The 16,221-nt window shown below is 36.6% G+C and overlaps 2 protein-coding genes across 4 annotated transcripts; both read left to right on the top strand.

The window, feature by feature from the left end:
- The first annotated feature begins 5,898 nt into the window (after positions 1 to 5,898).
- On the top strand, positions 5,899 to 8,143 carry LOC113311159 (UPF0481 protein At3g47200-like). 3 transcript variants are annotated; one of them, XM_026560018.1, is made up of 2 exons: positions 5,899 to 6,029; positions 6,407 to 8,143. In XM_026560018.1, the coding sequence occupies exon 2, from the start codon at positions 6,413 to 6,415 to the stop codon at positions 7,799 to 7,801; it is 1,389 nt and encodes a 462-aa protein (XP_026415803.1). In that variant the 5' UTR covers positions 5,899 to 6,029; positions 6,407 to 6,412; the 3' UTR covers positions 7,802 to 8,143. The 3 variants fall into 3 exon arrangements, with proteins under 3 accessions (XP_026415803.1, XP_026415810.1, XP_026415798.1); XM_026560025.1 differs by lacking the exon at positions 5,899 to 6,029 and adding an exon at positions 6,037 to 6,287; XM_026560013.1 differs by lacking the exon at positions 5,899 to 6,029 and adding an exon at positions 6,037 to 6,312.
- A 3,243-nt stretch (positions 8,144 to 11,386) lies between these two features.
- LOC113311150 (UPF0481 protein At3g47200-like) lies at positions 11,387 to 13,260 on the top strand. The gene is made up of 2 exons (XM_026560005.1): positions 11,387 to 11,456; positions 11,669 to 13,260. The coding sequence occupies exon 2, from the start codon at positions 11,675 to 11,677 to the stop codon at positions 13,142 to 13,144; it is 1,470 nt and encodes a 489-aa protein (XP_026415790.1). The 5' UTR covers positions 11,387 to 11,456; positions 11,669 to 11,674; the 3' UTR covers positions 13,145 to 13,260.
- Positions 13,261 to 16,221: the final 2,961 nt, after the last annotated feature.

Here is a 16,221-nt window from a genome sequence, read left to right as displayed (position 1 = left end):
TCTGGAAGTCACTCAAATTACAAATCTATAATAAATATGTATACTCAAATTACAAATCTATATACTCAAATTACAAAGTAACTGCTATTGAGGAGTGTAACACTACTGCAACTATGTCTCTCAGTGAATTATTAGGTTCATTACATGCTTATGAACAAAGATTATGTGAAAAAACTGCTGCTGCAAAACCAATAGGAGAAGCTCTACAAAGTGAAGTTACATGGAGTAATAAACAAGGAAACTCAAGTTCTGGAGGAAGACCCAACAATGGAGGTTATCAAGGAAGAAATAATATTGGAGGAAGATCTAATAATTTAGGTTATCAAGGAAGAAAACCATTAGATTTATCAAAGGTGTAGTGTTATAATTGTGGAATTTATGGACACTTTGCTACTACATGTACAAAACCTAGAAGGACAACTACTAATAATTATAAATCAAACTTCAACGCAAACATAGTATAAGAAGAAGGAAAAGAAGAAGATGATGTGAAAGATGAGAATATGTTCCTAGCTTGTCACACAGCTGAAGAACAATTTCATCAGAAGTGGTATTTAGATACAGGGTGCAGCAATCATATGTGTGGAAGAAAATATCTATTCGATAACCTTGATGAGTCCATCAGATCAACAGTTAAGTTTGGTAATAATTCTACCATTCCAGTTATGGGAAAAGGAAGAATTTGAATAGTTCTTAAGAATGGTACAAAAACATACATTATGGATGTATTCTATGTACCAGGTTTATATCAGAATTTGTTGAGTAAGGGACAATTATCAGAAAGAGGTTATTCTATGAAAATATTCAATGGAGTGTGTTCAATAAGAGATAGATATAAAAGACTAATTGCAAAGGTACAGATGACAAAGAACATATTGTTTTCTTTGAACATTCAATATCAAAGTGCAAGTTGTTATAGTACTCATGAAAGCAACCAAAGTTGGTTGTGGCACAAAAGAATGGGTCATGTAAACTTTAACAGTTTACAACCTTTATCTAAGAAAGAGATGGTGACAGGTCTACCTATCATAGAGCTTCCAGAGTCAAGGTGTGAGAATTTTATTTTTGGTAAACAACACAAAGATCCATTCCCAGTGAATAAAGCCAGAAGAGCAAAACAACAGTTGGAGATTGTACACAGTGATATGTGTGGTCCTATTGAAGTTACATCACATGGAGGTAATAATTATTTCATAACTTTCATTGATGATTATAGTAGAAAGGCTTGGGTATATATACTTAGACAAAAAAGTGATGTTTTTCATGCTTTTAAAAGCTTTAATGCATATGCTGAGAAGAATATTGGAAAGAATATTAAGATACTAAGAACTGATAGAGGAATAGAATATACAGTTGTTGATAGTTTTATGGAAGAACATGGCATTCTACATCAATTAACAGCAAGATATACACCTCAACAAAATGGTGTTGCATAAAGAAAGAATAGAACAATAATAGAGATGGCAAGAACAATAAGAAGAACAAAATATTTACCAAAGAACTTCTGGAGTTATGCAGTTGATACAACAGTCTATTTACTCAATAGATGTCCAACAAATAGTCTGAAAAATAAAACACCAGAAGAAGCTTGGAGAGGTGCAAGACCAAGTGTAAGAAATCTGAGAGTTTTGGGGTGTATTGCTTATGCACATATTCCTAAAGAACTCACAAAGAAATTAGATGATAAGAGTGAAAAGTGTATTCTTGTTGGTTATAGTTCAGTAACCAAAGGATACAAACTTTTTGAAAAAGCGTGGATCTAACAACACCACCCAATATTTCGCTTAACAATCTCTATGGACTAACTCCGAAATACTTTGCTAGAGAATCAACTAGACAGTCAGACTCAATCTAGATAAAAGTATCTCAAGAATTTATTATCTCAATCTCTCGATTTGATCTTTACTCAAGCTAAAATCAATAGGGAGTCTTTATCAAAGAGAGATAACTTGGACGGTACCAAATACCAATGTCCAAGGATCAATCAACTACAATCAACAACCAAAAGTTGGATTAGAGATGTTGATGATTACAAATGCACAACCTGTATTATATCTATTATATAAAATATAATGCGGAAAATAAATAACACAGACACCAGAAGTTTTGTTAGCGAGGAAACCGCAAATGCAGAAAAACCCCGGGACCTAGTCCAGATTGAATACACACTATATTAAGCCGCTACAGACACTAGCCTACTCCAAGCTAACTTCAGACTGATCTATAGTTGAACCCCTACCAATCTCCCACTGATACAAGGTACAGTTGTACTCTTCCGCCTCTGATCCCAGCAGGATACTGCGCACTTGATTCCCTTTGCTGATCTCACCCACAACAAAGAGTTTCTGCAACCCAAAATCACAGACTTGATAATAAACGAATCTGTCTCATACAGAAAAGTTTATCGAAAGGATAAATATGTCTCCCACGGTTAAACCCTAGGTTTTGTTCCGTCTTTAGATATAAAATCAAGGTAACGGGAACCAATTAATAATTCGGACTTATATTCCCGAAGAACAACCTATATTAGTCAATCACCTATCTACAATCCTTCCTGACTACACAAGCGGATTGTCGAGGAATCACAAACAGTGAGACGAAGATGTTTGTGACTTCTTTATCTTGCCTATCGGAGAACTCTCACGATATCAAGCCAATCAATCGATTATACTCGTACGATAGAAGATGCAAGATCAGATCATACAACTACGATAAAAGTGTTATCGGTCTGGATTCACAATCCCAATGAAGTCTTTAAGTCGTTAACTCGAGTTTAGAGAAGAAACTCAAGAGTTAATGGAGATCGACTCTAGAGAGAGCACTAGTAGCACACGGACGTGTGGGGAGTAGTTTGATCGATGCTAGAAGTCTCATTTATATAGCCTTCAAATTAGGGTTTTGCCTTAGGTACCAAGAAAACTCTATTCACCGTTAGATGAAAACTTGATTTAGATTCAAGCCAATATCTCTCAACCGTTAGATCGAAAGACATAGCTTGTCACACACACTTGGGTACACGTTTAACTGGGTGTGAGAAAACCATGCCCAAACGAGTACACGTATGTTGGTTCAACATGATAACCCAAAAGGTCAACCATATGAGCATCTCATATTAATCATGTTCTTCTTCACCATAACTAGTTCAATTGATTCAAATGAACTAGTTAAGAGTTGTTCAATTTCTATGAGATCTTATGTAACTACACAAGACACAATTGAAACAAAGATGATTCGATTCGATTAGAATCGTCTCATGAACATTATAGCCACGGTTTGCATAAAGCATTCCTTAATAATTAATGTTTCATGTTCAGAGCACATCTTTAGATCATAACCTCTTAAGCTCACAAACAAGTTCTCGGACTTAAGCTAATCGGTTGAGTTTTCCAAACTCAGCAGAAAATCTCGGGAAGAGAAGTTCCGCCAGTTCGCGGACTGGGTTCGCGGACTTGGAAAGCCAATTCCACAATCCTACCGATTTCTCTTGATCAACAAAGTTCGAAAACTTCGGTTCAAGGAATACATGGTTATATAATCTAAACTCTCATTTCAATCATTGAAACATTCTCAGAGGGAGATATCCAGTCGTGGAGAACAACAGACCTTTCTCGTCAGAGCAATTTCCAAAGTGATTGAAACTTTCATGACTTTCGTCACTAGGTGAAGATAAACCTGATCAAAGCGAAACGCTTTACCAACACATGATTTTGAGTAAAAGATAAGCAATGAACACTCAGCTCGAAATATCAAGTGTATATGATCTAGTCTATATAGCATACGACTTTTGTCTCATAAGAAGTAGGAGAAGAATAGATAGACTTTCGAGTGATAGATAAGTTCAAGTCTTCACATACCTTTTAGTTGATGAAGTTCCACGGTTCCTTGGTGTAGATCTTCGTCATTTTCGTTGAATCACCATGAAGTCCTTGAGCTCAACTACACTTTTTCTATCCTAGTACGAGACTTAGCTAATAGGCTAGAAATCAAGACTTTATATTTTTGATCACTAACATTGACAAACAAGCTTGATATAGAAACGCATGCGAGGTTGACCGAGCTATGCTCTAACACTTTTCAATCCTTTAACATGAAAAATAGTTATTAGTAGAGATGTAATTTTTGATGAAGATTCTCAGTGGAATTGGAATGATACCAACTCAACAGATAAAACTGTAAGAACAATTTCAATAGCAGTTGAAGAATAAATAAACACTCAAGATGAAGTAGAAGTAAGAACTGAAGAGGTAAGAACTGATGTAACATCACAACAAGACAATGCAAGACCAACAAGAAAATATGTCGTACCAGCAAGATTGAAGGATTATGTGATATCGAGAGATACTGATGATACTGATGAAGAAGAGATTAATTTTGCTTTATATGGAGATTGTATTCATGTTGTTTATGAAGAAGCCTCTAAAAATAATTGATGGGTACAAGCAATGGAAGCTGAGATAAACTCAATAGAGAAGAACAATGCGTGGGAGCTTACTGAACTTCCACAAGGAAAGAAAGCAATAGGAGTTAAATGGGTTTACAAGACAAAGTACAAATCATATGGTGAAGTTGATAAATTCAAAGCAAGGTTAGTTGCTAATGGATACAGACAGCAAGGAATAGATTATTCTGAAGTCTTTGCACCAGTTGCAAGACTTGACACAGTGAGAATGATCATATCTCTAGCTGCTCAGAAGCATTGGAAAAAATTTCAGATGGATGTGAAGAGTGCATTCTTAAATGGTGTACTAGAAGAGGAAGTATATGTTGAGCAACCAGCAGGTTATGTTATGTTATGGAGGGGAAGGGGAATCAAGTGTACAAGCTAAATAAAGCTTTGTATGGTTTAAAACAAGCTCCACGTGCTTGGTACACAAGAATAGATGCATACTTCATTGAGAAAGGTTTTACAAGATGTCCACATGAGCATACATTGTATTTGAAAGCTGGTTCACTTGGAAATAATATTATAGTTTGTTTATATGAGGACGATCTTGTTTTTACTGGTAATAACTCAGAGATGATCAAGGAATTCAGGGAGGATATGGTGAAAGAATTTGAGATGACAGATCTTGGGTTAAGGTCATATTTTCTGGGCATTGAAGTACAACAAATAGAAAGAGGCATCTTTATTAACCAGCAAAGATATGCAAAAGGAATACTTAAGCGTTTGAAGATGGATAATTGTAATCCAATTTCGACTCCAATAAAAGAGAGATTGAAGCTAACAAAAGATGAATCAGGAGAACTAGTAAATTCAACAGACTTTAAAAGTCTTGTTGGATGTCTCAGATACTTAACTGCTACAAGACCAGACATTATGTATGTTGTTGGGGTTAGTTAGTAGGTTTATGGAGTTACCAAGACAATCACATTTACAAGATGCAAAAAGAATTTTAAAGTATGTCAGAGGAACAACTAGCTTTGGAATTTTTTACTCAGTTTCAGAAAAACCTAAATTAGTTGGTTATACAGATAGTGATTGGGATGGAGATACTGAAGGAAGGAAGAGTACATCAGGTTATGCATTCCATTTAGGAACATGATTCTTTTCTTGGTCATCAAAGAAGCAACAAGCTGGGATCCACCATTCCCAGTGCAGGGGTCTTTTGGTTGTTTTTTGGACTGTAATTAACCCTTCTGAATATATAGGTTGGGTGGTCAAGGTTTTTAGTTTGGTCGACAGATGGAGAAAAAACAGGTTGTTAAGCATGTTTTGGTCATAATCATAAACATTCATTCAAATGAAGCACTATTCTGTCCATAATTCCACATTACAGAGCTAACTGAAGTTCTTCACTTCCTAGAACCAACTCATCCACAAGATCATTTTCTTTTTATAAAAAGAAATACGTTGCTTTTTAATAAAAAAGATGATAAAATTATAGCGTGTAGGTCTTCCTACCAATTAGTATAAACAAAGATGTTTCAAATCAAAATTTTGCACATCCATACCTGACCTGATCAAGTTTCGAATCGTCAAGGGAGATCAGAATATAGTACAGGCTAACTCTCTTGGCTTTTCTCCCCAAGTTATTATCTCTAATCTTAATCTGATTGTGTTCTTAAGATACTAGGTGCATACCCTTGCCGCAGTGCCATTGTTAGTAGCTCTCGGGAGTTAATGATGGTTTTACGTGACTCAAAAATGTGTATTGCGCAATTTCTTTAACTTGTATTTTGTGGAACTGTTGTATCGCACCCGAGTTAGAGTTTATACCATAAAAGGCTGCTTTCTAAGAGCCGGCTTTGTCAGCTTTAATGTCTGATCCCAATGGTGACCGAGTCAGGTTGCGAAGTATATATGATTACATTGTGTGTACTGCACACTGAGCAAGAAGAGATAACAAATTCAGATGAGTCAGATTCATACTATTTCTAATTAGTTCCATCTACTATGGTTGTGTAGGTACCAATGGCAGGTAAAGACGTTTCGTTGGTAGTTGACGACTTGATAGGGAAACTTGTTGCAGTACCTACGCGTCTTTGGGGATCGCAAGTATGCATCTACAAAGTGCATGAGAAGTTGCATGCAGTAAGCAGTCCTAGTGTGTACGTACCAGCGGTTGTATCAATTGGACCGATCCACTACGGAAATGCAAAGCTAAAGGGAACAGAAGAAGTAAAGTTGTATTATATTAGCGATGTTCTAACTCAAAGGGGAAAGAAAGATACAAACTCGGCAACAGCGTTATTGCGAAAGTGTTTTGAGTCCATCAAGAAGCTTGAAAAAGAAATTAGAGAGTGCTACGCGGAACCTATCCTTCTCGAAAGCAAGGAATTTATAGAGATGATGGTGGTTGATGGTTTGTTCATCGTTGGGCTATTCCAGAATTATAGAGTTGAACCATTAAGGGATGATGATCCTTTAGCTCATAATCCATGGAAATCACAAAATCTTATTTGGGATTTGCTACTCATTGAAAATCAAATTCCTATGTTTGTTCTCGAAAGCCTATACAAATTAACAGCATCCGATGAAGAGCAATCGCTTAAAACCATTGGTTATCTTTCTTATGGTTTCTTCAAAAATTATATCAGCTTCCCAAGAGATAAAATTGTTCTCCGTAAAATGAAAGAAACAGATCTGCATGAAGGCGTCCACTATAACCATTTACTGGATCACTTATCTAATACATTTCATCCTCTTGTGGATAACGAAGATAGCGAGGTCTGTCCACCACTGCGGCGGCTGATACATGCTTTACGCGTAACTACCAAGTTCGTAACGGAGCTATTCTTACCTAAACCAAACACGGTTCATACATCAAGATTGTACATGCCTAGTGCGACACAGTTGAATATAGCAGGAATCAAGATTGTTAAGGGTTCGACGGAAAGTAGTTTCCTTGATGTCAGCTTCAAAGATGGAGTTATGACAATACCACCTGTTATAATCTCTGGCCGCACGGAACCTCTGCTTAGAAATCTCATGGCGGCTGAGCAGTTTTCCGACCGGTATACTATTTACGTGACTTCTTATGCTTTATTCATGGATAGGCTCGTAGTCACTGCGAAAGACGTTGAGTTCCTAAGCAGTCGGGGTATCATTACAAATAATTTAGGTCGCTTTGAAGAAATCGCTGATCTCTTTGGTAGGCTTCATAGAGAGGTAGTTTTAGGAGCACCATTCTATTATCTTGGAACCTTTGATAGAGTTAACGAATATTATAACGACCGTTGGAACTTTTATAAAGCTGCTATTAAACGGAAATACTTCATTGATCCATGGGTGACTACTACAGATATGAGTTTCAGTAAACAAGAATCATATAGACGTGATTTCTTCTTTTCTGAGTTCTAGTTTTGATCTCGAGTTCACTCCAGTCCCAAGCTGCTTAGGCCATGTTTGGTGGAGTTGTTTGATGATTTCATTTCATTTCATAGGAGTCCCACCTTCTTCCACCAACTTATAGAGAGACTAGTGATCATTTGGAGGAGTTGTTTGATGATTTCATTTCATAGTGAAAATTCATTATACATATACATGAAAGAAAGAAACTGAAGTTTTCAAGTTCATCTATAAACTTTATGTAATGTATTCATGTTTTCTTTTGGTCATCATCTAAACCAAACTAGTCCGTAATGGGAGATGATATTTGAACCTGTTTTAATAGCACCTAATTAAATGCATGACAAAGCCTATGTGTACACAATAATAACATCAACTGCATAAGGTTTTTCCTACCTCTTGGTTTGCGGTATTTATAACTATCAGTTAGAGAGTATAAATTCCATTCCAAACACATTCAAAACAAAATCATATTAAAATTCGAATCACATTATTTAATACATAGACCAAGCTAGATCATCATAATATAAAGCCCATAGCAAACCAAGAATACAGTATTCAGAAATAGATACAGCAATAGAACGCAACTGAGCTTCTCTATGCTAAGTGGAGTAAGATGATTAAATATGAGCAAGTGATCCAATATAAGCATGTCCTGAATAGCGAACAAACTGACTCGTGGAAAATCGCATATCTTCTGAAAGCTCACTTTTTTGAGATCATTATCTTGTGAGGTAAAAGTATGAACGTCTTTCAACTAATCTTCATCACCATTTCCATCCACACCTACCTTTATACGATGGAATTCAAGTGAGTAACGGAATTTATAACCCACTGACTTTGTTTTATTTAAATATAGTTAATCTAACGGGTCCGTATGGCTAGCGTATTTTCAAAATCGCATCCGGAACCATCCTTATCTATTTGATTTCAAATACTTCATCCTCATCCAACTCATTAGGGAACATTCTAGACATCCGTCTAGAATAATACGATTGATCCAGGTTATATCAAAGCATATTAATTCTTTTTTTTTTATGGATAAAAGAGGAAAAGAAAGCAGTCCTCAAACTGTTAAAAATTGTTGAAATCTGGTGCTGCTGCGCAAACTGGCAATTTCCACCAGGTTTGCATCCAAACCATCCAAGTCTGAAACAACATGATTACTAGTGCGTATTCTAACAGTACACGGAAGCAATTGCCTGAGATAATAGGAATAATGTTGTTAATAGTGTTTTGGTTCCAAGACCCATCAAAATCACAGTCAGAGTTATATGTAGCTAAATTGACTGGTAGGCGATTATCTCTATTTTTGTTGTGCTCCAAGTACCACTTTCTACAACTTCCTTTCCGTCGTGATCCATAGTGAAACGAGCTCCTATCTTCTCGGCATGCATACTTCTGATAAGCTTTATTATTTGACAAGAATTTGATTCAAAATCCATTCTGCATCCTAATTCCACTGCCCATATGTAAGCATCCAAGGCAGCCCTTTGTTTAACTTTACCATTGGAGCTTTGGCCGAGCTTTGCTCCTCTGGCTCCACTGCATTTCCCTGTATGGCAAATACAATTAATCCCATTCCATAAATATTTGTAGCATGTTTTTGGAATATTGCCACATTGATTTTCATAGTTAATTCAAACTTAAATGTTTATATATACAAGGATGTCAAAGCATAATATAGTATATGTTTTCTCAAGCTTAACAAGCTAAATGGTAAAAATATTGTTAAATAGTACCACATCGCCTAGGGCAACCAAGGTCCCATGCTTAATAAGTCTTGGACAATCCTAACCTTCCAAGCCGATTTTCGAGGTTAGTTAGGTCCGAGGATTCCTAACATGCTATCAGAGTCAGACCCCACTCAACGCTACTCGTGTCCATCATCGTGTGCCCGTGATTTCTGTACCACTCAGTATCCCCGTCAGTGTGCGTCCGTGGTTTCCGTACCACTCAGTATCCCCGCCAGTGTGCGTCCGTGGCTTCCGTGCCACTCCATCAGTGTAGCCCTAGTCGTTGAGGTGGGTGTTAAATAGTACCACATCGCCTAGGACAACCCAAATCCCATGCTTAATAATCCTTGAGCAACCCTAATCTTACAAGCCGGTTTTCGAGGTTAGTTAGGCCTGAGGATTCCTAACAAATACAAGGATCCAATTTAGTTCAAAATCTAGATACAAGAGAAACGAATTAACAAGTTTAATAATCTAGATACAAGAGAAATATACCAATACACGAATTAACAAGTTTAATTTCCTAGAAGAAATCTTTAAAAAAGAAATTCACAATCTTCACAAGATAACTAAATCGAAATATACCAATACACGAATTAACAAGTTTAATAATCTAGATACAAGAGAAATATACCAATACACGAATTAACAAGTTTAATTTCCTAGAAGAAATCTTTAAAAAAGAAATTCATAATCTTCACAAGATAACTAAATCAATCAAATTTCCAAACACAGTCCTATTTCACATCCCATGATGTATATGTACAAGGACAACAAGGTATGCGAATATTGTGTCCATAGTTTCACTCTTGTAAGCTTTTCCGGCTTACTACATCAAGCTAGCTTTAAAACATGCGGGAAAACAAAACAAAGCAGATGAAAACTATATATCCACAGTGAGAGAACAAACAAACAATGAGTAAAAGTAAATTATGTTGTAAACTATATACATATTATATTTTGGAGCCAGTTACATGATAAAGGAAACTAATTCCAAGGTTCTATCCGCCTAAACCTAGTCCCTATTGTGGAAATTATGGGGAGTTTTTCAGGAAATATGAGCTTTAATTGAGATAACTATTTGCACGCATACTTTTTTTTTTTTTTTGCCAAGCACAAAAATCCGACACAATGTTCATTTTAGATTTTGTATATAAAAAAATCCAACACAATGTAGATAATTTTTTTTGACTTGGTGGTCAAGGTTTTACTTTAGGTGAAAGATGGAGAGAAAACAGGTTGTTAAGAATGTTATGATCATCACAAAGAGTTCATTCAACTAAAGTACAAAAAGTAATAAAAAACTGTTCAATTCCACCTACCCAAACCTGGTTCTGTCCATGTTCATCTCGGAGTTTACTAGGATTACTCGGAAATTTTTAGGATGAGCTCTGATTGAGATGACCACTTGCACCTTGTATACATAACTTGGATAAGTTTCCATCATTAAAATTTGTTCTAACATAAAATTCTAGCTCACCCCCTTAGTAGTCCCACCATTCTTCAAAAGGTATTTACACTTTCCCAATTGGTTGTTTTTTGGACCTTCATTCAGAACGAACCTTCTATAATGCTGGGGACGTGGTCAAGGTTTAAGGTTTAGGTGAAAGATGGAAAGAAAACAGGTTGTTAAGAACGTTGTGGCATCATCATAAAAGTTCACTCAACTAGCTAACTGAAGTTCTTCACTTCTATAGACCAACGTATCCACAAGGTCATTTTCTTTATGAAAAACTAATGAAAAACTAATTATATAAAAAGAAAAAGAAATATTTTAAAATTCAAAGATGATGAGAATTATAGCTTGTAGGTCTTCCTACCTATTAGTATATATAGAGACCTTTCAAATTGTATGCTTGGACATCCATATATGATCTGATCAAGTATCAAATTGTTTTTCGAAGATCAGAAGCAATTCTTTTTCTTCTCAGGTCAACTCTCTTTTCTCCAAGTTATTATCTTTTTACTCTTAATCTACTTGTGTTTTTTTAATACTAGGTGCATGTAATCCATGCAGTGCCCTTGCATCTGCTCTTAGTTCTCAGGGGTTGATGATGGTTTTACGCGACTGAGTAAGAAGAGATAAATTCAGAATAGTCAGATTCATATTGCTACTAATTAGTTTCATCTACTGTGGTTGTAGGTACCAATGGCAGGTAACGACGTCTCGTTAGTAGTTGACGACTTGATAGCCAAACTTCCGAAGTTAAAAGCACCTACGCGCCCTTGGGGATCCCAAGTATGCATCTACAAAGTGCATGAGAAGTTGCAGGAAGTGAGCAGTCCTAGTGTATACAAACCTGCGGTTGTATCAATTGGACCGATCCACTACGGAGATGAAAATCTAAAAGAAACACAAGACTGTAAGCTGTATTATATGAGCGAGGCTCTAACTCAAAGGGGAAAGAATGATATCAACTCGACAACAGCGTTACTGCATAAGTGTGTGGAGTCTATTGAGAAGCTTGAAAAAAGAATTAGAGACTGTTACGCAGAACCTATACATCTTGAAAGCAAGGAATTGGTAGAAATGATGGTGATTGATGGTTTGTTCATCGTCGGGCTTTTCCAGCATTTCGGAGTTGAACAACCACCACCGGACGAGGATCCTTTAGCTCATAATCCATGGGGCAGACAAAATCTTACATGGGATTTGCTACTCCTTGAAAACCAGATTCCTATGTTTGTTCTCGAAAGCCTGTATAAATTAACCGCATCGGAGGAACAGCAAAATTCTAAAACCATTGGTTATCTTGCTTATGGTTTCTTCAAAAATTATATCCACTTCCCAAGAGATAAAACTGTTCTCGAGAACATGAAAGAAGCAGATAAGCATGAAGACATCCCTTATAAGCATTTACTCGATCAGTTAGCACGGACATTTCATCCTCTTACCGATAACAAAGATGCCGAGGCCCCTCCACCACTGCCACTGCTGAGACGTGCTTTACGAGTACCTTTTAAGTTTTTAGTCAAGATATTCTTACCTAAACCAAAGACGCTCCATACATCAAGAATGTACATGGCTAGTGCGACACAGTTGAACCTTGCAGGAATCAAAATCGTTAAGGGTTCTACGGAAGCTAGTTTCCTCGACATCAGCTTCAACGATGGAGTTTTGACAATTCCACCTGTTGGGATCACTGCCCGCATTGATCCTCTGCTTAGAAACCTCATTGCAAATGAACAATTCTCCGATCGATATACTGAATACGTGACTTCTTATGCTTTATTCATGGATAGGCTCATAGTCACCGAGAAAGACGTTGAGTTCCTAAGCAATCAGGGTATCGTTACAAACAATCTAGGTCGCTTCCAAGAAGTCGCTGATATGTTTAGCAGGCTTCATAGAGAGATAGTTTTGGGAACACCATTCTATTATCTTGGAACATTCGATAGAGTAAACAAACATTACAACAGCCGTTGGAACTTTTGGAAAGCGCATCTCAAACGGAAATATTTCAGTAATCCATGGGTGACTATTGCAGTAATCGTTGGAGGCATAATAGTATTTCTGTCGTCCTTAAAGACTATTATCCAGACAATTCAATTCTACCTCCCTAAGGATAAACTATCTACTGAATTTAACCCAAACATTCTCAAGTTGGGTTACTATTAATATAGTATATAATACTATAGCAGCAAGTGTGTGGTGTGCCAATAAACTTGTAATATGGAAATTACTTGTATTGAGTTGTGTTTATTTTAATAATGGCGGAGTTGTATTATTATTTACTGCCTAAATTTATGTTTCAATTAATTAATAATGCGAAAATTATTTACTCACTGAAGAATTGCACCGCACTCTCACCGTGTGAGAGGATGTGAGAGGATGGGTGGGCTTATTTATGCCCCATCCCTATCCCAATGCACCGAACGTTATCATGAGTCTGTGCGATTTCCCTCGTGCATTGACGGTGCAAATTCTTCGATGGGTCTAGCAAGACTGTTAATAATATGATTTTAGGTCCCATCGGAAAATATTTCCACCAATAAGAATTATTCGTTTTTTTACACAACCAATTTTTTTGTATTTTCCCCCTATTTCTCTCTCTTTTTCATACCCATAAATATCGTATAAAACCTTATTATTAACCTAATTCCTTTTGATTGCCGCAATTTCTCTCTGCCGCCTCTCTTTCTTCCTCTTTATTCATATCAAGATTTCTTCATAATTGATTTTGATCTAATTATTGTTTGTTTTGTTTTTTTAGGTACGATTTTTGCCAAAAAAGACAAATATATTAGAGTATATGAAAAATATATTCAATATCCTGGATTCAATCTCTCTATTTTTGAATCCAAAATCAAATTCCTTTTTGATTTTTTCATATCACAGATAAGAATAGATTCGCAAGACATGGATGTGCTAGAGGTTAGAGCATAAACTAGACGTGATTTTAAGGTTTGTTCGTTTCCTATTTATTTTGGTTTGGAGTTTCTTATTTGCTACTTATTGCAACGTTATTGGGTTTTGTAGGCGACGGTTTTGCAATTACTAACTAACAAAGACTATGGTTGTTCATTTTCTTTGCTTTATTTTGATTTTGTTTTATTAGTTTCTCTTACTTGATCTTGCACTTTTTTTGATGATCTTATTTTATTTATTTTTTATTTATCTCGTTGTAGTTGCAGGAATCCTACAACCACACCCTTAGTAAAATCTATAGAACAATCTAAATAATCATCATAAGAACTTTCATTAAAATCTTCAATTCAGATACAAAGTTATGAGAAAAGCCTAACTTGGGAAGCAAATAATATTTCTCTGTCCTAAATATCTTGTCTATCTTTCCCCAATACAAAGTCGCTCGGCTCCTTATATAGGAGTTTACATAGTGGAGGACAGCTAATAAAGCCCCTAATTTCGGATCTGACGTGCGTCAATGTTGCGCAGGCTTTATCATTGACGCACGGTTTCTTTATTACCGCACGACTCTTCACACTTCACTTGTGATTTAGGTGACGTCATCTGATGCGTCATTCTAGATATGATATACGCGGTTATGTTCGCTTTCCACCCATGGAGTTATCTCGCATACATAATAGGTGTGCGATATTTTGTACCTACATTTTGCCTCTTCTCATATCGTTCTTTTGTTATAGAGAGCGGTATGAGAATCTACTTTTTTCTATTCTGCCGCACCAGTTCATCTCTTCGTATTCTCTTCAGCCGACAAACTTCCGTGATTTAAGATTAACCGTCTACACGTATTGACTTTTCCCCTTTTAACCGACACGTCTCGAGTTAACCGGTTCCCTCTCTTCTCTAGTTAACGGCGGGGGTGAGGAGAGATAATTTTTTCTTTCCTTTATTTGATCTCTATCTTCTCTGTAAAATTTCATCTTCGTTTTCCCTACCAGTTCTTATCTTCATCTTCCCGAAGTCTTCCTTCTTAAAGATTGTCCTTCTATGATTTTATGGATTCTCGTTCAAGGGTCGTGTACTCTGCTAACACTGCTATTTTGTTTTTCTTTCTTTTAAATTTTCGACTGTCATTGTTCTTCTCATTCCTATACCGATTATTGCATCAAAAGTTCCTCCTCCACTGGTAGTCTTCGTGTTACAGTTGCAAACCCTAGATCTGTTTTTGGTTCTAAAAATGATGAAGCTCTCAAGTGGAAGACTTCGCATGAAAAGGTAGTAAGAAATATCTTCTTTTCTTTTAAACAATATTGTTGCCTCTGTTTCTAATCTGCATTGTTCTGCCAAGGATACCGAGTGCGAGATTGTTCGCGAGAAGAAGAAAGTTAATAGGGTTCGCAAAGCTCCCACAGTCAACACTTCTCTTTCCATTCCTGACCTCGACTATCAACCACATTCTCAACAGCGGGTTCTTTTTGATGATGTTGTTAGTATCCCTGCGAGAGATGTCATCACTCAAGCAGACGTGAATATTTCCGCACTTTTGATAGATGCTAACCCTTGTAATGATGTTGTTTCCTCAGTTCCTTTGGTTGTGTCCACTCCTCCAAAGAAAACTCTCGCTCTCAAGGAAGCTACCTTGGTTGACGATGCTACTACCTTTTCTTCTGAGAATGTATCCGCACCAGTGGTGGATAAGACTATATTCTACTTTTGTGCATGTCCCTTTGTCAGCGAATATTCTCGCATCCACGAAGAATATTACCATTCTCGTTTTAAAGGATATTGCCTCTTTTGCATCTGCTCCTTCTTCTTCTAAGGTTATTTCTCCCACTTTGGAGGTTGCCTCTGCTGATAAGGAGGTCTTGGAGGGAGTAAACTCTGCTACTCACACTTTGTCAGATATCATCAGCGCTACTCACTTATCTATTAATGATCCTGTCAAGCTTCACATTTGTGATGCTTAATCCAAGCTGTTATGCGATTCCCCACCAAACATACCAACTAGGAATGAGATCTTCTCGCAGCTTGATCCAAGCGTCCATCTTGCTCTCGACCTCTTGGTATATACTCTTTTGCTTATGAATTTCTATTCGTTCTACTTTATCATATTTTCACTCTTGTCTTTATTTATTTTTTAGGAATCTCGTCGCCGCATAGTCCAAACTGAAGGATTTTCTGAATCTTCCAATACCATTCTAGAACTTTCTCACCAGAACACCAAATTAAAGGAGGGTCTTGGTGAATTAGAACGTGAACTCCAAACTGCAACCCTTGATTGCGAAAATCTTCGCAACAAGAATCAAGAACTTAGAGGTATGTTTACCTCT

This window comes from Papaver somniferum, chromosome 1, assembly GCF_003573695.1.
Source record: "Papaver somniferum cultivar HN1 chromosome 1, ASM357369v1, whole genome shotgun sequence".
In the NCBI taxonomy this organism is placed as follows: domain Eukaryota; kingdom Viridiplantae; phylum Streptophyta; class Magnoliopsida; order Ranunculales; family Papaveraceae; genus Papaver; species Papaver somniferum.
Note: the sequence above shows the minus strand (reverse complement) of the source record. Positions and strands in the feature narration are given on the sequence as shown.